We start from the raw sequence: 23543 nt of genomic DNA, 5'->3' as shown, positions 1-23543 counted from the left end.
CTCTGTGGTCCACCACCTCGTTGATAAATTCGTTTAAACGCAGAAGCAACCTCAGATGCTGTTTTAGTCGTTAACGGTTCAGCATCTTTGTATCTACTTGCAACATCAACTACAGTTAACGCGTACTTGTATGTACGTCTTCGGATAGTATCATGTGGCAGAAATAATATATCAGCCTGATGAACACTAACATCAAAATGTGCAAAGTGAATTTGTTTAGGACGCGGCAGATAAATTTGCATATTGCCTGTCGGGATAACCAATTTTTAGCAGTAACTTTTGTAACTTTTGCTGCTTCAGCGAGTTTACTAATTGCTGAGCTACCTCTCCAATATCCGCTTGGGAAATAATAAATCGACTCCATTATATTCCAGCACCTAGCGCTAATTTACCTTTCATTGCAGATTTTATTAACCAGGATGCTAACTTTTCTTTGAAAGATTTATCAGTGATGGCATTTAACGCATGAATTAATATCCCGTCCGCGAGATGGTGCTGTTGTAAATCCTTGCTTCGGTAAGCTACATCATGCGCATGACACGCCTTATCAATAGCGTTTATCGGATACTCACCTGCATTTGGCTGATCCTGAGCATCAAGTCTGATATCAAGTCGGGTTCCAGGACCACAGTAATTATATCCTGGAAGATGTTTTTCTCCTGGGTATTTAGCCCACGGTGTTCCTGGTAACTTGGCTAAATTGGCTGCGATATCACCTCCCTTTTTAAAAAAATAAATTTAAACTTTTTTGTGCCACATCGTTCACACTTGCCTGTAAGCGCTTGTCGATTATTTTTTGTTGTAATTGTTGTCATATCCGCAGTTGGGGTACGTGCTCGGCATTTCACACAATATAAATTCATATTATTTTTATGATATATCTAATGGAGATTACTGACTTTTCTGCGTCAAAGCGACGAGAGCCAATTAAACATAACTCAGTGCTACCAAATTCTGTTTGAATGATTATTATAGGTCCATCTGGGTCGGGTAAGACACAGTTGTTACTTAATTTAATAATGAAGTGGATGAAGTGGGATAAATTATATTTGATAGCACCGTCAGTGGACGATCAGCGATGCTACAGCGTGTTAAAAGATTTTAACGAAAGTGCAAAATCGATAAGTGAAGAAGATGTTGTTGATTTTATAACTGATATTGATGAAGCACCGAGTATTGATGATATTGATGGGAGTATTGATAATTTAGTCGTGTACGACGATGTAATGTTGGACAGACAATCAAACCCTGCCAGGATATTTTCATGTGGACGACACAAAAACACTGATGTAATTTATGTAACTCAACGGTATACACAAATACCAAAAGGGATCAGAGATAACTGTAACGTTCTCGCGGTATTTAACGGCGTTGACGCACACACGTTACGAAATATTCATCAGACTTGGTGCAGCGGTGACATGGACATAAATAAATTCAGAAATTTCTTTACTCGTGCTCAGGCAAAACCACACGGATTTGTAACGATAAATTTACATGATCCTCGGACACGGTATCGAATTGGGTTGGATACAATTTTTAACTAGAAATCCTAGGATTAGAAATGCAAGCATTAGAAACGCTAGCGTTTCCGAAAGTGCAAGCACTTTTAGCAGCAGAGAGACTGAGCCACCGAATGTTTCGTCTAGTAGACCCTTGTATCGAGAAGTAGTTATATAGGTAGATAATTTTCATGAGATAACCCTTCTGGTCAGCGAAGAAAGCCTATTTATAGTGTTTTCTGACTAGAAGGGTTTATTTTGTGAAGACAATACTTCTATCAAGAGTGTTTTCGATAGAAGGTTCTGTTGGACGAAATAGTTGGTGGGCTCAGTCTCTCTGCTGCTTCCCAGGACATGTTATCACATCCAGGTTAATGATCCAGGTTAATAATCCCGCACTTTCGTGGGATCTTTGATTCAAGTTCATCAAGCATAAAGTCACTTCTGACTTGCTTGACTAACTTCGCCATAGCAAAGAAGCCAAGACTGGTTAACGCCGAGGCCATCTGAGAGTCGTACCGGATAGTCGACGACCTCTGCCTGAGGGTACTCTGTAAATTTGCCCGGGAAATCGAAGACCTGCTTCACCGATCGCTTTTTTTATATACAACTCCGAAGGCCCCTAACGCAGCCACTTGTTTTCAACAGCAGAAGCCTGCAGCCGCTACAAATGCTGGAATGACCACCTACAACTTGGATTAATTTAATTTCACCAAGGTGTTCTTTTGTTTGGCTTCATTAAGCCGATTAAGTTGCGTTTAGGCTAATAGCACTTGGATACTTTCAGCTACCTTTGTAGGAGAACGCCTCGGTGTGACCCCGCAATCGATTCTAATCTAGCTATTTATTTCCGCAAGCTGCATTTGAATAAGGCCAACCTTAATTTCGTATTAGGAGATGTTCAATTACTATTTTACGAATTTTCCATAGGCGTGTCTATAACCCTCATTCGACCTCTCAGTAACTTACATTCGACCACTCAAGCCTCTTGTCTGAGAGGATGACACAACTTCATTTATAATCTGGGTCACCGGGGCCACCACCTCCAACGTGAATTTAAAAACATGTCCAGTATGGATTGCTTAGCTACTTCATTTGTGTGTATAATTTGTTTATAACCACCCCCACCCTTCATTGTTCATGATAGAGTGTATATTTTATCCCCCTTCTTTTACATTCTATCCCATTTATGTGTGTGTTTGTGTGTGGTTTGTAAACATAATCTGTGTAAGCACTCCTCCCTTTTGTAAGATAGTTGATATGGTTTCTCTTAGTTAATACACAAGTTGTGCTGGATTATATGTATAGGGTACTGGATTATAATCAAAAGGTGGTTGTTGAATAGTAATCCAAAACTTGGTGTTGGAGTTTAAAAAAGATTAGGATTACATTTTCCGTTGGGTCCAATAGGGATCCAGAAAGTCCGAGCATTACAAAAATATGCTTAACTCCATCAATTACATACGGGTGGGGCCTGTCTGGCCCCCTCGTATTAAACCTATGTACATTTTTATATTACGATTTCCATTGGTGGAAGGGGGAGGATACCCAAATGCAAATGTATGGCGTAATATTCCTGTAGGTGGCCAGAGGGCCACATATTACTACTTATTGATCCTCAAGCTGAAAGTTTTATGACGTTCTTGGATTATTGTGTGAAAATAGACTCTAGGTAAATTTGCATTATTGTCTCTACTCTCACAACAACATCATCCTCATCAAAAAGAAAAGCGTCATTAAAACCATACCCAAAACCAGACAACTCTTTTCATGCCAAACAGTAACAAAAGAGTCCAAACTATGGAACGTACATGCATTTCATGATTAACTTTGGAATCTTGGACCTATTTAACATTTTAAAATATTTATATTTTCATATAGCTAAGTATCTAATGAATCCAAAGTCATTAAAAATATATAGGTTAATGCGCACATTCATGTACAAGGTTGGTGCGTTACATGTGTACGGTTGGGAGAAAGACCCTGTCCCTAATTGAATATAGAATAGTAGCTGAATGAGTATTCTCAAATTTTCCCAGGTTGAAAATCATTTGCTTGATGTCGTTCAAAAATATTTTTACAACTCCTACCATGCCTATAAAAACGAGTGCTAATCAATCATCCGCAAACATGGTATGTCCTAGTTTGATAAATAAATCCCGCAAATCTGGGTTGATGCTTATGAACAATATGTGGGTATGATGTCACTTTGTCATTAACATGTGTAATTTTGCTGCTTGCAGATCTTTCCGGAACACACCTGCTTACAGTTTGAATACTTCAAGGTCTTTGTCAACAGCCATATATATTGCGAAATTTAAAATGACCACGTGACAGCTAGCTGTGCTATTCCATATGGATTTACAATTCGCCAAACATAGGATTTAAATCGGATAGTATGTATATATCACCGAAAGAACCATTCAGCCAACGGTGGCTCAACAGACGCGCGAAATACCTGTAAGTGATAAATGGACGCCGATGTGTGCGGTAAAAGTATCTGCAGATTTGTGCAGCTTTCATTGAATAGTAGATATCAGCCCAGAAAACGCCAGTCAATATATCATTCCATGTTTGGGGCTGATTTCTAGGCCTAGGTATGTACATGCAACAACTGCGGTTGATTATGCACTCGTTGGTTGTTGTTGTTGTTCTAGGATTTGACGTCATTTTTCAGCACAAGATAGGATATACATGGCGGCCGTATAACTGGTGGAGGAAGAACTCTGGGAAACCCACGAAAGAACCACCGACCCACGAGAAGCTACTAGCAGGCTTTCCCACGTACGCACGCTAGCCCAGCCTTGGACTCGAACCCACACAGTCAGATGTGATATGGCAGTGATCCGGAACGGTGAGCGCTTTAGACCACTCGGCCATTCGGGGCCCCGCACTCGTTGGTGTAAGGACTGTAGCTCCCACGTACTCTAGCAGAAATCAGTGTTGAAACCAGATGAGAAAAGTACTGTATATTTATTGTACAGATACGTTTATTTCGTGTTTTCGCATTTTTTTTTTTTTTGTTTTATTCTATTGATGAAACGTCATACCCCTGTGTAACAATGTGTAACAATTGGTGCACTCCACATACTTCTGAGAGAGTGACAGGTGTAAGAAGTTATTTGCATTTACAGCAGACAATGGAGAGAACGTTGGTATACCTCTTTAATATTTTCGTGAACTGCTGCTGAACTTTCGTTACATGTCGTAGTTGTGGAAATCGTGCATGATATCAACACACATCTGATTAAAATGGCTTCCCCCAAAGTATACTAACTTTAGCAGGCATTAAAATAAGGAAACGACTTTTGCCAGACTTGGCACAAAAGGTTCTGAAGGTGCCGTGAATGATTTGAAAAAAAAATATTCTTTGAAAAAAGATTATCATCTCATTTATTTTTCACAATTTATTTTTGAAGTCCAGAAGGAGAAAATGACCAAGCGGAGTTCCCAATTTTTTTTTATGAAGTAAGGTTTATTCGTATTCTCTATAACCCATGAACCAAAATTAAGGAAATTAAATGTTCTTTTTTTAAAAAAAAAACACATAAAGTACACAATGTCTTTTCTAAATATTCATGTTACCCATTGAGGAAAACCTGGGAAAGTGTTTCCATCTAAAACATTAAACCCATTTGCAAAGTACAAGACTATAAGGTGGCACCTATATCAATTTTCTCGGAGATTCACTTTATGACGTCACAATTAAGTGTGCAGATCTCTGGTTTGCAGAACTACCGGCAGCGAGAACAAGAAGAACTATCATATTATTCAAGTGTATTACCAAATGAAACGCGTGCTCGCTACATGCAAAGTTTAATTGGCATTTCTTGATCCGTATCAACCCAAATCGGGATCGATGTGATTAGTCCTGTTAGTCTTTATTTATTGTCATGAATTTCTCTTGCATGGCGATTTTTTTATGCTGGCATTTTGTAATTTGGTTCATATGGAGGTTGATTACTCCCTCTATAAGTTCCATACCATCGTTTTATTTTTATTATCAATTGGATTGCTAATAGTGTAGTAAATTTAGAGTATGCGCACTCGGTTATAGCGCCCCGTTTTAAGCAATTCTTAGATTTGTGTAATTACTTGTTTGATTATTGGAATTCGGCGCCATGGAAATATTTCTGGCCCGAAATAATGAGCTAATTATTAGGAGCCAACGTTACGGAGTGAAGTGTTAGTGTGTTTCTATGATGTCCTGGTTCACTAGTGGTGAATTCCGACCACAACCGAATAAATGTCCCTGTCGTAAAATAGTCCATATAAAATCTAGTGGTATACATTGATAGCGCGACTGCAAGGACAGTACTTACGGTATTAAACCGGTAAATTACACAAGAGAATAAATAAAAAGGGACACTGCAGACACCGTTTATGTCGCCATGTGGGCGAATATGGTGCAGTTATATTGGCGAAATGTGCCTGGAAAGCATAAATTGACTGGCCTAAGGTGGCGGAGTTAAAATAGTTCCCATTGTTCGGGAGTACCCATAAATGTTCTAATGCGTGAACGGTTGGTGGTACGGAAACATGATGAAGCCAAAACACGCAGAGGTGCGGTTGACAGATAGTTGGCAGTTTGGTTTATTTGTGGTCTTGCATTAATTAGAGGAAAATTTAGGCATAGAATGGACACGTCGGGCTTTCTAATTTACAACTGAAGTTGCATGGAGTCTTTGGAAAGTTGGGGTAAACTTATGACTTCTAGCGAGAATCGCGCCAGGGTTTGACAACCGCTCGGTCAAGTAAATACCCGTGTGCGTGTAACAATATTTATTACAAAACATTCTAAATTGCGTCATTAAATAATGATATTGACTAACATAAACTGCTGACATCCGATATATGGATTTATATACTATTATGTGCATCCCGAGTCTTCCTTACTATCATTTCTGGTTTACAAATCAGTCTTTCTAATTTCTTGCAATCTCGGTGCTTGGGAACATATATATCAATAAATAAAATGTTTCCTATTTGTGTAGTACCCCCCCCCCCCTACTGAAATTAGTAATTAACAAGGAGAAACCAACAGTAAAAAGTGGGTCAAGTTCGTTTATATAGAATTTATTATATTTCAGAGCGTTTCTAGAAACAACATAATAGTCAGTAAGACATGCTTTACGAAAAGCCAACACTTAAACGTCATCACATCTACCGCCTAATGTACAAAGAATATTATTTTTACATATCATTATTTTCCAAGTGGTATTAATATCCTAATCTAGTTTGTTTGGCAATTTATACTCATCGAGAATTTTTGCGGTATGATTGAATAAATTTAATGTAATCGACACTAACATCGAAGTGTTTCAGAGGAAATGATCTTTTCCAAAGTAATCATGAATGTTACGAGTTCTGTCATTAAATACTCCATTAAAACAGCTTGACTGTAAGTTATGATGAAAACAAATCAATTTCATTTTTAATAGAAAACCTTGAATCTGATAGAGGAACATAGACGATTCCAAGCTAAATGTTTTCATCAGATTCCAGTTTTATCGACTTTAAGACATGTTTAACCTGGATACAATCGTCGATATGTTTGCTTTGCCAAAGTATTCTTTTCTCTAGCCGATAATCCATCAAAAATAAAATATCATTAATTAATGTCACCCTACTGAGCTTGTGACTAAAACTGACCGGACTGTAACCCAGGCCACCCAAAATGGCTAAAACTATCCGGACTGTAACCCAGGCCACCCAAAATGGCTAAAACTGACAGGACTGTAACACAGGCCACCCAAAATGGCTAAAACTGACCGGACTGTAACCCAGGCCACCCAAAATGGCTAAAACTGACCGGACTGTAACCCAGGCCACCCAAAGTATGTAATCAGAGTCAGATTGAAAGATAAAAAAGAAGAAATATAAGCTCTTCGGCGAAATCGCTGTTAGTAGTTAAAGATGCAGTAAGGCTAATGATAGCAGGATACTTAAGGTGGCGCTCTACAGTTTCGTATTTTGATCATGTTAGATTTTCCAAGAAAAGAATTTCTCCGGATTTCCTAATTTATTATACTGGCTATTTAAAAGAGATCACGTATGTCTTAGGTACTGTAAAAATAACATTCATTTCTCATTATTGGGGTTGATTGGTGAGTGTAACATGGCTTATAGAGTATACAGGTTCGCCTTACTTCAGATGTACATTTATAATTTAAAACAAAAAACACATGCTAGCTCTACTTGCCCATTGTCACTTCTTGGATTCAAACATTGTACTTTCAGAAACTTGCATTGTCTAGTCCGGCAAAATTCATTGTAATTAATTTTAATAACTGCTAAAGATAGTGTATATTAGATTAATTCAGGCTGATTATTCGAGCACATGGAAGCAGTCATTTTGGTTAGATGTGTGCTTAGATGTACAATTTTCACAAGTACAATATTCTAATAAATTTCAGCCACAATATTGAAAGTAACATAGATGTTGGGTAGCATTGTCTCCATTGCACATGTTGCAAATAGCATCACTTTGCACTTGTTACTCTCTCAGGAGTTCATGCATGTCTGTAGAGCACACCCATTTAAATAATTTGTTATTATCATTATTGTATGAATTATATGTGGCTGTATAGTTGAAACAGTTAGGTCATAGCATCAAAACAGTCCTTTTGAATAGTGTTTGATTCCGCACAGAACAGTATTCATTAGCCGCATAGGCTCACACAAGCCCAGATGTCCCCTCCTCCCAATGATGAAATGTGATCTATTTTAAAAATGCACGATGGAATTTTTCTCAACATAACAACCAACGTTATGTTATAAGACAGGAACATGAAATTTGCCATAATTATTCCTGAGCTGTCACTATTAATTGATGCAGTTTGAAAAGGGTTGAAACAGATAAGGTTCATGGAGGTCATAGGTGAAATGTTAAATTATTTGCCTATTCTCTGATATAAAAGAAGAGAACCTGCGTTGTCATCATTTATTTCTCGATTTCATAACAAATGAATGAAAATAAATATTTCCATTCTATATTTCTATCAGTGAATGCAGCAGTTTTAAATTTAAGTAGACTTCACTCCTTTGTTCAAAAAACGTATTATTTCCCCATAATTAAGGTCATTGCACACACTATACTTCTATAAGAAAGCAAACTAAGCATAATGTCCATGTCGTATTATTGAGAACATCATATATGAGGATATGAAAATAAGAAAATAGCTGCACAAATTTTCATATTTGTCTTAAGCTGGCGCTCTACTATGTCGTGTTTTGCATGGTGTTAACTATTTTAAAAAAAGAACTTCCTTGTTTTCTTAACTGGCTACCTAGTTAGCTAGTAGCTAGCTAGCTAGCTAGCTAGCTAGATAGATAGATAGATAGATAGGTAGGTAGGTAGGTAGGTAGGTAGGTACATAGATAGATATATAACTTACTTTAGCTGTGCAGCCATAAAAAAAAAACTGAATTTTCAGATCCTGGACTTCTGAGATAAATTGTAAAATAAGAGACAACATAACTTCTTTTAGTTTCTTCTTCTTTGTAATCTTTTTTTATATGTATGGTAATTTAGTCATTGCACTTTCAGAAACTTGTATTGTCTAGTCTGGAAAAATTCCTTGTCCCTATTTTAATAACTGCTAAAGATACCGTATTTCAGATTAATTCAGACATATGAGAGCAGCCACTTTGGTTAGCTGTGTACTTAGAGCATGTACAATTCACACAAGTACAATTTCCTAAGAAATTACAATCCAGTACATGGAATCAGGTCACAAATAGTACTTCCAGGTCAGTACCCATGGATGTATTTTTAAAGCATTTTTTCCTCTCATTTTGGTGGTGATAGAAGAGTTATGTTAATGCATTATTGATAGGGATTTAAAGGTAATTGTTTATTCCTGAGAATATGAGCTCAGGGTGTGGTGTTGCGTGTCTATTTCGGCGACAGTTCACAGTGAGTAATGGACAAACGGTACTAATTATACGGAAGAACTGTGAACCAGTCTAGAAATGGGTGAAGAAATAATAGAGTATTTACAGGTTTGGTGGTCCATAATTGGTTAATAATGAAAATTAAAATTTTAGGAAAAATATCTTTTGAGAGCTTATCCTATATGTAATGTAAAAAAATATTGACAAATTTCTACTGATGCAATTTTAGCATTTTTACAGGCTTGACTCAGGAGTACTCAATACTGAAAGTAGCACCTGATTCATTTGGTGCAGAATCAATAACACGTGTTTCATGCACATGTATGTAAACAAATTGCCGCGGGTCATATGGTGTTCTCCACACATAAGCTTGCACCAAGGTTAGATGTGCATGAAAAATTATAGGTGTCATTATCAGCACCCATAAATTTTAAGTTATTGAATTTTGAATATGATAGTGTTTCCATATGTTTACCATTGGAATGGAATTAGTACCGTGAGTCCTAATAAGGCCTTGGTGATGATCCGGAAGTGAAATCTGTGTTCTGTTTACATGCTAATCTGTTGACAGTCCAGCCTCTCAAAAAAATGCAAGCCAACCTTTGACAAGAACTTCACCATAAAGTCATCTTTGAAGGTATTTTAGATTACCATATGATTTGTATTGATGGTCACACAGTGGAAAGGTCGGTATTGAGAAACAAATGAAGAGGAAATATAGTAAAATTAATTGTGTTCTATGTCCACATGACAAAGATGTATGCTAGCATTCTCTCCCTTGTGCACGTTACACATGTAAATTTCACCGTTCTGTAGAGCGCCACCTATGATATTCTGAGCATGCGAAGTAGGGAACCAGACTAGAGTAATGATAGCTTTTTAGAGGAAGCCTACTTATGAAAAAGAACTCTCAATCATTGAAGTGTTAATCAGTGTTAATCTCTATTGATAAATATATAGGAAGTCAGCGTCTAGTGATATAGATTAGCCGGGTTTAGGAACAAAATTTCTATATAAAATCTAGAAGAAATTGAATATAAAACCAGCCAGGTCGGAAGGTAAAATGGCGTCTGCAGCTGCCCTTCGTTTTGGAAAGCATCTTAAAGAATTGAGAATACACCTATGTCAAAAATCGAACACGAGCAAAGGTGTTAGGTATGAGAAGCGCTTTTATATGAAAACATTTTGAATGTAACATACTGTTTGTACAACTTTGAATGTCGATGAAAAAAAGGAATGTTTCGATGACCTCCATTAATCGCTGTTTAGTTGTGGCACTTAAGTTAATAGGGATAACAGTCCAAATTTAATATTTCGTCTCCGGTTCATAAATACATAGGTGCTCAACGAGAGCTTAAATATTAAAAAAAAGCAATAACCTGAAGCAAAAAAAAAAAATCCCACCCAATGATGAAATTACCTCAGATTACCCCATGACCCTGGGATAGGACTTGGCATGTAATGTAAGACAGCGACCCCGAGATTTATGCTTTGGATGTCTAGGTGCTGTTTAGTGTGTTCCAATGTCGATTAACATCGGAACGATAAGTAAGGTTTTCGGGAATATCTCACACTTTGCAGTCCATATCGACGCACTTCTACAAATTATTGTCATAATATTTTAGTCAGACTTGACTTGCTCTGATGTCATTTTTATAATAAATTTAAATTCTCACACAAGCAATTGGACACGTTTTCAAGTTCCATTGACCTGCATTTAAGTTGGCTGGAATGCAATGGAAGCCAGGAATACCGAAAACGATATCAATTTCAGGTTGGGAAAGGTGCATTTATATCAAATAAATGACTTGGCATGTTGCACTTAATACATGTAGTTCAAATTATGGTCTGGTCATTAACAAAGGAAGGGTTACTGTTTGACAGCCAATAAATGAAGACCACCCAACGAAAGAATGAAACATCCTGCTTGGTTTGCAATCAGATTTAAGTCTTGTATATTCTGAAGGGGTTGATTTCGGTGAGGTGAACTGAGGGTTTTCCGTGGTTTCTGGACCTCTCCCCCACCCCAAACCAATGTACACACACAAACCTATAGTCACTTGTCACTTAAAATGTAACCGTTTTGCTTTTGTGCCCTTTCAAGAACAGTAAGGGCCCGTTTGAAATTTTGGAAACCCGTAACACTTGACCTGATCTGATTCTGTTCTGTTGTTGTTGTTGTAGGGTTTAATGCCACATTTCAGCACACGATAGGCTATACATGGTGGCCAGTATTAAATGTGGAGGAAGAACCTGGAAAGAACCACCAACCTACGAGAAGCTACAGGCAGGCTTTCTCACATACCCACATTAGCCGAATCCGAGACTCGAACCCACACAGACAGGTGAAATGGCAGTGATCCGTAACAGAGAACTCTTTAGGACAGCTCTGTTCTGTACAATTAAGAAGGTTCACCTACTTCATTTACAATATTAGCACTGACTTGATGAAAGGCACACCATATTGAACTTTCTTGAAAATAGGAAATCTATCTTGCTGTTTTAAACATGAAAAGTAATTCTCTAAAGTTTGGACAATTAGATTCCAGTTGACAGCTACTTTTGTTTTAAAATAAAACCATAAGAAAAAAGAGCAGATTTTGAATTTATGAACCAAGTAATGACCCTGTCACACTTGTTCAATTTTTACTTACACATGTACTGCAAGAGACTGACCATTTAATTTATGTGGCTAGGCTGTTTTTTCTGACTTTGATACTTTTGTTGTTTCATTCATCACAAGATAAAATTTCAAGTAAGAAAATGACTGACATAGTTCCATTTTATAATACAGATCTCGAGGTTAAATCACACTTCCTTAATCCCATGATTATATATAGCAAGGGTCAAGCATGAATTTTAGGGAGAAGTGACTTCTTCTTTTGGACAGAACAGGGAAAACTGAGAGCTCAATAGGGAGAAGAGGATGCAAAGCAAGAAACACGATATATATATATTAATATACATATGGGGCCCTGAGTGGTCTAAAATGCTATCCATTATGGATTACTGCCATCTCACCTCTTTCTGCGTGGGTTCGAGTCTCAAATTCGGCCAATGTGGGTATGTGAGAAAGCTTGCCAGTAGCTTTTTGAGGGTTGGTGGTTCTTTCCAGGGATTTCTGAGGGTTCTTCCTCCACCTTTAATACTGGCCGCCATGTACAGCCTATCGTGTGCTGAAAAACGGTGTTTAACCCTAAAACAACATACATACATACATACATACATTCATACATACACACAGACATACATACATAAATACTTACATACATATATATGTATGTTCACTTATTTTCATTATTCCCTCCATTTGCCAGTATTCATATTTGCATTTAACACTGGATTTAAGCAGTATTTTATTTTCAAGTTATTTTGGCCCTATGACTCTGAAAGAAATTAATAGAAACTACATTGTAACAAATTTTAATTGAGTAATCAGATTATATTATTGTAATTGCAAGTTAGTAAGAATGCTTAATCAACTACCCTTCTTAAAGTTCACAATAATGGCACTTTCAAAGGTTTCTAAATGTGTTTGAAACAACCCCCGTACCATGTACATGAGGGCAGATGTCTTCAGATCATACTGTTTGTCCTCATTTTTTTGTTGCAGATAAAACATTACCATAACTATTCATCATAACATGCTAAAATGCATAAAATTACAGACATAGCTTCTTTATAGTCGGTATATGAATTAAACCTTTGTTTCCAACCAAATCAACGCAGACGTGAGTGCATCTATTTTTAGAAGGAGGTGTTTTCATAATGTAACCACTCCTTTATATAGCTTGATTACAACAGTGCATTGCAAACTTATGGTTTATTTATTTGTCTATGTATGTGTATTAATTTTAGGCATTGGTAAGTAGTATTTGCTCAGCTGCTTTTTTCCTTATTTTCACAAATACAAGTCCAGTCAGAAAACAACTTTGAACTTACAATGCTTCTTGCAAATTCCACATTGCATTGTCTCACATATATAATTACATTTTAAAGTTAAATCTTAAGTAGCATAATACCTAGGCTTTGCTTTCTACATTGTTTATTTTTTTGAATAGCTTTGTACATGTGTATTCACCTTCGTGACTGGGTCATTTCTTTATAAGGACAAAACATAGTTCTCATTTTAGTGTAATTTAACAGAAGCAGCCATCAGTGGGAATTAAAAGTACATCCCTCAGAGGATTACTTTTCGTGTTTAAACAGCTGGATAACTTTACAATTTTAATGATGCACAACATGGCCTCATCGAGTCAGTGCACAAGTTTGTTCAAAGTTCTTTTGTATAAAGTAAAAGCATAAATCTATTGCAAAAGTTGTAGATCAGTCATTTCTAAATGAAGAAAGTACCGTAGTATTAGTACAGTTCTAGAGACATTGCAATTTATTAAATATTATCAAAAATTTGATTTGGCATTAAATCTATTATATTTTCTTCATTAGAACTAGGAAATTTTGATAATGATGTAGATAAAATTCTTTGATGAACCTCCAAAGAGCATGCTTTCATGGGTCATATACAATAATCCATGCCCATTTAATACAGATAGTCATCCTTGATGACTTGGAAATAAAGCCTGGTGTGCAGGGCAATTTGCTAAGAGCCACCATAGCAACTCCATCAGGACAAGCAGAGAGATGGTGGAGGTCTTTTTCTTCATTATTCTCTCTGCTCTCTCTTTACCCCCACTGCAATGTGGGTTTCTGAATATACACATGAGCTGTACTGTACCTTTGAATGGGAATTATTCAGTTTATTTTGCTACATATCAATCAATATTCCTTACAAGGTTATTATATATAACCACTCCAGGAATTAAATCTGACAAAATCAGTGTTAATGTATATGGACAGATTTAGATGAAACCAACAAATAAGTTAATCCAGTGTAGACTGGATTAAATGCCAAATACTGTATTGCTGCAATGAAAGTATTGCATATTGGAACAATCCTTACACCTTCCTCCCAGCACTAGTAATGGTCCACTTTTCTTGACTCAGCTGTGTGCATAAATTATTGTCTGGAAGTTTGGTAATGACATCTAAGATACAGATTACTCAACAGTTAGGAATGAATGGTGTTATGTATATTTGTGTTATGTATATTTGTGTTCTGTATATTTAATTTGTATTGTGTGTTGACTTTTCTCCATGATTATTGTGTGGTTGACCTTGGTCATTAATTGAGTTCAGGGCCTACCAGACTAGTCTTGCCATTTTGTAAACATTATACTAAAAAGCTAATATTGATCTTTGAATTTAGTTTATATATTACAATAATTTATTAATTGGAGGTAAACATTTTTACAATGTTGAGTTCAAGTTCTGTTTTAATTATTAATAGAAATAAAGAATATTTTAGAAGCAGTTTTATTTTTAGGAATTTGATGGGGAAAATGACCCTTATCCTAGCTCTGTTTTGTTTCTTAGCAGTTCTTAAAAATGTTGTTTACTTCAGAATTACTTATTTCATATCTTAACATCAGTGTTTAGTGGAATCAGTTTTAGTAGTGTTTCAGTTAATATTTGAGAAGATTTATTTATTTAAATTATTCACATGAATTACATGATGATCTTGGACTTTAGGACTAAATGACTATTTTTGGATTATTGTCAATTCATTCAAGGACTTTTGGGATTACGTCATTGTGATGTATAAAGGCATTTGGCACATTAGCACATTCAAGACTAATGGCACATCAACACATTCAAATTTGGAATTCACTTAGAACACCAATGGAACTCATTTGGAATACTCAATACTTTCGGACTTGTGATAGAACTTTTAGGGCTGTTTTGGATTTCGTTCACAATACTCAAGTTCTTTTTAAATTTTCACTTTGTATTCTTGGGAAATAAATTATTTGTTACATTTTACCAAACTTGTGCATTTTGCTCTTTTCTGTTACTTAGTTTAAGACCATAGAGTCATAACAACAGAATTCTGTAAAAGTACGTTAGTAATGAATTTTAGAATAACAATACATACTTTATATAAGATCAGTAAAGGTGATGGTTTTGTGCTCAATTTAATTTCTTATGATTTTTGATCTTACGATGGTGCATTGGCAAAAGACAAATTCTTTAAGGATTCATTCTGAGGGGGTTGGTGTTATAGTTTTAACTGGTTAAATATGATAATAAGTAGCTAACACCTGTGGATTGGTGTTGCATCTGACCAGTAACAATCACCAAACACTTGGCTGCAGGTAAATAATTTGGACACCATTTTGTTGGTTCCCCATGGGTTAATTTAATGATCAAATATTTGTCTAAGCATAATTAAAAGAGAGGCCTTTGCAGTAAACTCGGCAATATGGATATAAATTTGACCTTACGAAATTATGATTCCTAAATATTTTGAGTGTTGTTCACCAATGCACCTTTTATTTAGGAGTCTCTTGCCATTTTAATTGTTAGTTTGACATGTTAATGTCAAGGCTGCAATTTCTTCACTGCTAATTTTTTTATATTAATTATTTCAGGCCTTGTATATTATCACCAGAATAAATATAGACATGTTCTTAAATTGCCTGAGTTATCATGTTTTTATTAGGGCTGTTTCATTCATGGGGCCCAGGGTAAACACTTTTAGTGTGGAATAGTTGCCTTAGATGCAGTTCAGAATTTTGTATAATTTTTATGTGAACTCTTTGAGTAATCAGTATAGTCTGAAATTTACTTTGCAAAACTTCCTTCCTTGGGTAACATGTATGTTTAAATGAAACATCCCTTATAATCATGTTATCTTGCACAGCTTATTATGACTATATTACATTGCACAGATTAGTATGACAAAATTTATTGCACAGATTAGTATGATTATAATATATTGCACAGATTATTATGTCTGTATATTATATTGCATAGATTATGTCTATTTTATATTGCATATATTATTATATCTGTATTACATTGCACAGATTAGTATGACAAAATTTATTGCACCGATTATTATGTCTATATTATATTGCACATATTATGTCTATATTACATTGCACAGATTAGTATGACTTGCACATATTATTATGTCTATTATATTGCACAGATTAGTATGTCTGTATTGCACAGATTAGTATGACTATTGCACATATTAGTATGTCTATATTATATTGCACAGATTATTATGTCTGTATTATATTGCAAATATTCTTATGTCTATATTACATTGCACAGATTATTATGTCTATATTGCACAGATTATGTATATTGCACAGATTATTATGTCTATATTATATTGCACATTTGTATGACTATTGCATAGATTATTATGTCTGTATTATAATGCACAGATTATTATGTCTGTATTGCAGAAATTTTATAGAACAGCATTATGTGACATTGAAGAAAAGCAATCCACAGTTTCCAATTCTTATAAGGGAATGCAGTGGTGTGCAGCCAAAAATATATGCAAGATATGGTAAGATATATGATTTCAGTAAAACAGTTTCATTAATGGCTTTTTTGTTGTAGGGTTTAATGTCATTTTTCAGCACACGATAGGCTATACATGGTGGCCAGTATTAATGGTGGAGGAAGAATTCCGGAAAGAACCACCAACCCATGAGAAGCTACTGGCAGGCTTTGTCACATACCCACATTGGCTGAATCCGAGACTTGAACCCACACAGACAGAGGTGAGATGGCAATGATCTGTAATAGAGAGGACTTTAGACCACTCGACCACTCTGGGGCCCCTCAGTAATGGCAGTTATTTGTATCTTTTTTAATATATCATTGGGATATTGTAGCTAGGACTGGCATACTGTAGCTAGGACTGGCATACTGTAGCTAGGACTGGCATACTATAGCTAGGACTGGCATACTGTAGCTAGGACAGGCATACTGTAGCTAGGACTGGCATACTGTAGCTAGGACTGGAAGATGCAGCAGGCACATTAATGCCCAACGAACTGGGCATAAATATGGGGAAAAAGAAAATAGGTTATATAGTTAGGTAAGAAAAAATTCATAATTTGGCATGGATTTCTTTTATGTTTTTTTTTTTAAATTTCAGGTTTCATATGTAACAGGAGAAAAGTCAGAAACCTGGACTGTAAATCTGTGTATTTGTTTGAATTCTGATCCTGTCTGTAAAGCTGTTTATTGGTTTGAATTCTGGTCTTGTCTGTAGATCTTTGTATTGGTTTGAATACTAGTCTCGTTTGTAAATCTGTGTATTGGTTTGAATACTAGTCTTTTCTGTAAAATGTGTATTGGTTTGAATACTGGTCCGGTCTGTAAATATGTGTATTGTTATGAATACTAGTCTTGTTGGTAAATCTGTGTATTGGTTTGAATATTGGTCCTGTCTGTCCCACCCAGTCACTTTATGATGACACCAGGCCAACTAGTCCTAACACTAACCTCTTAATGCTGAGCGCCAAGCGAGGCAGCTGTTAGTACCATTTTTGTAAGTCTTTGGTATGACTCTGCCGGGGATCGAACCCACGATGTCCCCCATCCAAGGTGGATGCTCTAATCACTAGGCCACCAGAGCGGTCCGGTTTGAACACTAGTCTTGTCTGTAAATATGTGTATTGGTTTGAATAATGGTCTTTTCTATACCAAATTTGTATAAAATGTTTACTTTGATTACAGTGTATTTTTCCTTGATGATTTAGCTCAAATAAAATTATATCCGCAGTTGACCTTTTGTTTTGAATTAATTTTTGAGTTTTGTCTCTATATTATACATATATGCATTTTATTACAGGTGTATTTGCTTATTTATGAGTCCATTCAAGTTATGTGCTCCCCTTGTCTCGATCCTGTAGGAACAGTATTCAGATTTCAACAGTTTTAATTGAATGATGTTGCTTGCAAAGAAATTGACAGACCCAGAGCACAGAAATATCTGCTTGATCCTCCAAGGTGTAATTAGGGTTAACATATTGGAACTTTGGCTAGCGATGATGATGTATGTTAGATATGGTAGATGTACACGTGTATGATAGATGTACATGTGTATGATAGATAAACAAGTGTATGCTGGATATGATAGCTGTGCCAGTGTATGTTAGATACACATGTACATGTTAGATATGATAGATATACATGTGTATGTTAGATATGATATATATACATAGGTACCGGTATGTTAAATATGATAAATGCACTTATGTGTTAGATGTGATAGATGCATGTTGCTATGTATACTTAATTTGTGTTATTTGTTGGCTTTTTGCCATGAATATATGTTAAGTATCTCTGTGTTTTGTAATAGACCCTTCGTCTAAAATTAATGGTGTACCTGACTAGTGACATTTATTTTGTAAACAACATGATACGTAGGTGATATTTCTTGATTATAGAATAAATATTCAGATCATTATTAATAGAGGTAAACGTGTTTACTTGATTCTGAGCCATGGGCATTTAAGTTTTTCACCTGAAAACTCCTAAACTTGTGGACAACTTTGAATGTTTTAGAGGAGACTGACCTACATCCTGGTATCATTATTGTGACTTAGCTTCACATCAGTGTTGTTTACTTAAAAAATTATTCATTCCTACCATAACATCTGAGTGGAATCAGTTTTATTGTGTTCATTTTTAATTTGGGTGATTTATTTAAATCATTCACTGGAATTACAAAATGCTCATTAATACTTCCTGGACTAACTCTTTAATTTGGTATTACAGTGAAGTAAATCAAAGAAGTTTTGGATTATATTATTTGTGATACATCAAAAGACTGTTAACACACCACCACATAACAGGCCATTGGCACATTAGCATATTCAAGACTATGGTCACATCCACACATTCATTATTAGACTTTGTTTGGAATACTGCTGGAGTTTGATTGGACCTTAATATGTTTGGACTTGTGCTAGAACTTTTAGGACAATTTGGGATTTAATTCACAATGTTGTTGGTTCATTTTAAATTTTCACTTTTGTATTCTAGGGAAATACATTTTTTTGCTCAATTTTAAAAAACTTGCTGGCTTTCACTCTTTCTGTTAATTTAAGACCAGAGAGTACTAATATATGTTAAATAGATATGATACATGCTTATGTATGCAAGATAAAATGCAAGATACACATAGAGTCCAGGCCTCCCTTCAATATCTGTTTTTCAGTGCAGTGTGCTCCAGGTAGAGAGGTTAGCAAGAGGGACGTCTTTTACAGAAGGGGTAATTTTATAACCAAAAGGGGTAATTTTTGTAATCAAATGATATCATGCCATAGATGAATATTGGAATATCATGTATTTGGAAGTCGAAGTAGGCATGCAGTGCTCCGGTGGCTTAAGTGGTTAGAGCATCCACCTTGGATGCAAGAGGTCACAGGTTCTAACCCTGGCAGAGTCATGCTAAACACAAAATCGGTACTAGCAGCTTCCTTGCTTGGCACTTAGCATTAAGAGGTTAGTATTAGGACTGGTCAGCCTGGTGTCAGGATAATGTGACTGCATGGGACATGATGCTACATGTCTGTGGCATGATGCCCCAATGCTAGACAACTCTATAAACTGACACACTGCAGGCCACTTTAGTGCTATGACTGGGAAATTGTTAAGGCTACGTTAAAAATTAAAATCGTACACACACACACACACACACACACACACAAATTTATATGAATTAAAAAAAAGGAAATGGAATAAGTGGCAAGTGCATAAGCAGTCTGTGTAGTCAGAGGAAGGGCAGATATGGGGAAATCTTTCTATTTGTATCTAGCTGGAGTGCTGTCTTAATAACATTCCATGAACATAACAAAAATGTCATTTTTACTATTGTGAAATTATTAATTTTTGTTGATTTGATCAGTATTTAAATTCATGGATTAATAAAGAGGTCCTGTTTTTTTCTACAGAAGGATACATGTTCATTGGGGCTTTAAAGTCATGGGTTAGGAAAGGGGTCCTATTGTTTCTACAGAAGGATACATGTTCATTGGGGCTTTTAAGTCATGGGTTTGGAAAGGGGTCATTTTGTTTCTGCAGAAGGATACATGTTCATTGGGGCTTTAAAGTCATGGGTTAGGAAAGTGGTCCTGTTGTTTCTATAGTAGAATCCTTCTTCATTAGGACTTTAACTTTTAGGTTTGTAGCAACCACCAAGTCCACATAAAATTTGTACTAGTACACTCCCCAAAAAGTGGATTCACATTAGATATTTTCTGATAGAATGAAAATGAAATTTGACATTGGATTACTCAGTCTTTTTACATTACAAGCAGTGCAATCCTACGTTGGACTACAATCACTTGAGTAAAATTTAGATTTTAAAAAACTTTGGTGTCTGAACAATGGGTCAAATAAATAATGTGGGAGTCAAAAATAAACTGACAAATTTTCATCTGACTTTTTCAGCTTGAAATAGGATATTACAACTTGTACAACATACTATTTTCTCAATAAACATACAGATAAACCAACATGTACAATTAACAAACAAATGCCTTGTCCAGTTAAATAATTTTATTAGTTTATTTTTCTTTTAAAGTTGTACATTTTTTTGTAGCAATATTATAGACCAACACATTACATATAAGCCAATTCAAAAAGACAAACAATTCTTTTTAACCAAATGGCAATTAATTTACTACCTGTCATAAAATGTCTACTATCATCGGTTTCATTGTACTTTGTCCTAGAACACATTTATCCAAAAATCAAAGAGGCTATCAATCCATCTTCTTTCTAATAAGTTACACTTGAACTTTACGATATTTCTTTTATTGCAGCAAAGTTATAAACCAACAAAATCTGCAATGACCCCCTGACTTTGTAATCCAAATAATGCATTTGTCTCTGCAAGTTTACTGATTTCTTTGTTGTGAAAGAATATCTTGGGTGATAATGTGTTCTCCAGGTATCTTGTGGCAAATGATGTCATATTTGTCAAATTTCTTAAACCCTGTCATGAAAGGATTCACTTTTGCAGTCTTTGCAATCATGCGAAGTCACATCGGTAATCCTAATGGATGTGCCATGTTCCAGTCATGGGATTTTTTCTCTCCATTTTTCATTAAAGTTAGATCCACAGTTACTCTTTTGTGTTCTGCTTCATTCATTTTTTTTGCTAATGATTCTTAGTGCACCCAGTTTTAATCTGAAGATCACTTTCTAGTGCAACAGTTGTTGAGGTTAAACATCTGGCTGACATCTTGCTGAGCTCGATGGAAATCTTGTGAGATATGGGGAAGTTACTCCATCTTAACATTGCCAATGCTAGTCTGGTACCCTGTTTTTTATACTCACTGCATTGTACTCTGCTACACAAATAGCGGAGTGCAACAGGGGGCATACAAACAGGGAACCAGTCAGTGCCTATGCTCAAAGTATACATGATGCTATCCCTCATCCATAGCATTGGATATTAAATAAATCCTTATTGCATTCTACGATTCCTTTGTGTCAAAAAATGCACGGCAACAAAATGTGTGCATCAATTTTCTCCATTGTACCTCTGATGCACAGGTGTGTAAAGGGAAACACTGACTTCATTATTACTTTATTATGCATGGTTGAGTGACATTTGAATAAGACTGACTAAATGGGTTTTTCAGGTTTTATTTTAAGTATCCACAATGACTGAACAGTAAAAAGGAAGTTTACATCATGTTATTCTGATGCGTATCTGCCTATACACTGTTACACAGCTACAAAAATTTATTAAAGTAGTACAATCAACCTTGATATGAAACGGTCACTCCATGATGAGGGGAACGCTTATGTCATTCTACTCTTGTGTATGACAAATAATGGTCTAGCTTACGTGCATGCCATTGCACTTGAGAGTATAAAGAGATTGGTTTCTTCTTTCTCATCATGTTACCATGGTGAATACTAAACAAACTGTTGTGCTAAATTGAACATAAAAGGTTTAATTATCATGATTATAAGATGTATGCCTAAATCATGGTGTACCCAACTTTTACATCACTTAATCATTTCTAACGTGTATGAACTAGTGAATCGATCACTAGTTCTTTGCACCAGCCTCAGGTATGGGGCTAATTAAAATTGTACTAAACCATTTTCTGCTTGCTATTATGGGTAATGTAGCATGTATTTTTTTATATTATTAATGCGTGTTCAGAAACATGCCACATACCAAACAGATGTTTGCAATATTAATGTCAATTTTTATGAATATGACAGCTGAATTCTCTTTGTCATTTTCAGAATTTGGTAAAGAAGACAGCAGATCTTTGATGGATTTGGACAGTCATCAAGTTTTAGAAGTTCTTAAGAAGTTAGCTAATCAGTCGTAACTTTGGAGTTATCAAGATATTCAGTTAAGGAGTATGAGCAGCACAAAAGAGAATGTCAGAGGTCCTTCAGACAGTATAGATTTGGGAAGACAACCTGCTGGTCTTTGGTGCATTTCATGGATGTTTTATAAACAATTTATAGTAGATTGTGCTCTATACCATGTAAATAATAAATTATTCTAGAGAGTATCAAGCTGTAGTTATTATTTTTTTTGCATGACCTTGGTGATTCTCTTTTCTAGTACTTATGCCAATCAGATTCTTTTCCTGCACCCTTCTTTAGCAGTTATCATGAATAAACAACATTTTTGATAATTAAATGTAATTAGGTTGGTTTATTAGGTAAACCTTTCTTGTTTTTGATGTATTTTTTTCAGTAACTCTTACATGACCATGAAGAATTATTTTTTACATATGGGAGTGATGAGATAACTCAGTTTACAGTGCACAGTAATGTTGTTGTGTAATGATAAATTTTGCGCTTGTGTATTTAGTTTGGAATATGACATACATTCAGTTACTTTTTTTCTTGTAGTGTATTTTTTTAATATAATTAAGCATTAGGTAGAACAAGAAATGAACATATAATAAAAAGGTTACTGCATTTGTATGGGACAACATGAACTCGTTTTGTCAGATGGATATACTGCACTCCCAAGGTCGTGCATCATTCCATCCGAGAAACTCATTAATATTTTCCCATACAAATGCAGTAACCTAAAAATCCTCCTAAATGTCGAGTTGGTCCTGAATAAAAAATGGTGCTGATCTGACTTACAGATGTAGCTGCCACAATGAACATATTGAAAGTTTTGTCACTAATTGTCCTCAATGAAAATGGTGCTGCTCAGACATCCAATAAAGGCATCCACAGACAGTTTTCTTGAAAATCTTGTTACTGCTATTTCTTCTT

The 23543-nt window shown here is 35.6% G+C and overlaps 1 protein-coding gene across 2 annotated transcripts; it reads left to right on the top strand.

Annotated features, from left to right (window-relative positions):
* Nucleotides 1–10266: 10266 nt before the first annotated feature.
* LOC149800407 (NADH dehydrogenase [ubiquinone] 1 alpha subcomplex subunit 2-like) lies at nt 10267–22819 on the top strand. 2 transcript variants are annotated; one of them, XM_089960046.1, is made up of 4 exons: nt 10267–10553; nt 16715–16821; nt 19489–19542; nt 22542–22819. In XM_089960046.1, the coding sequence occupies exons 1-4, from the start codon at nt 10462–10464 to the stop codon at nt 22628–22630; spliced, it is 342 nt and encodes a 113-aa protein (XP_089816172.1). In that variant the 5' UTR covers nt 10267–10461; the 3' UTR covers nt 22631–22819. The 2 variants fall into 2 exon arrangements, with proteins under 2 accessions (XP_089816172.1, XP_089816173.1); XM_089960047.1 differs by lacking the exon at nt 19489–19542 and having other exon boundaries at nt 10305–10553.
* The last annotated feature ends 724 nt before the right edge of the window (nt 22820–23543 follow it).

The sequence above is a fragment of the Sinohyriopsis cumingii genome, chromosome 5 (genome assembly GCF_028554795.1).
Source record: "Sinohyriopsis cumingii isolate HCF-2022 chromosome 5, ASM2855479v2, whole genome shotgun sequence".
Taxonomy (NCBI): Eukaryota; Metazoa; Mollusca; class Bivalvia; order Unionida; family Unionidae; genus Sinohyriopsis; species Sinohyriopsis cumingii.
The sequence above is the reverse complement of the archived record's forward strand: the minus strand, read 5'-3'. Positions and strand labels throughout refer to the sequence as shown.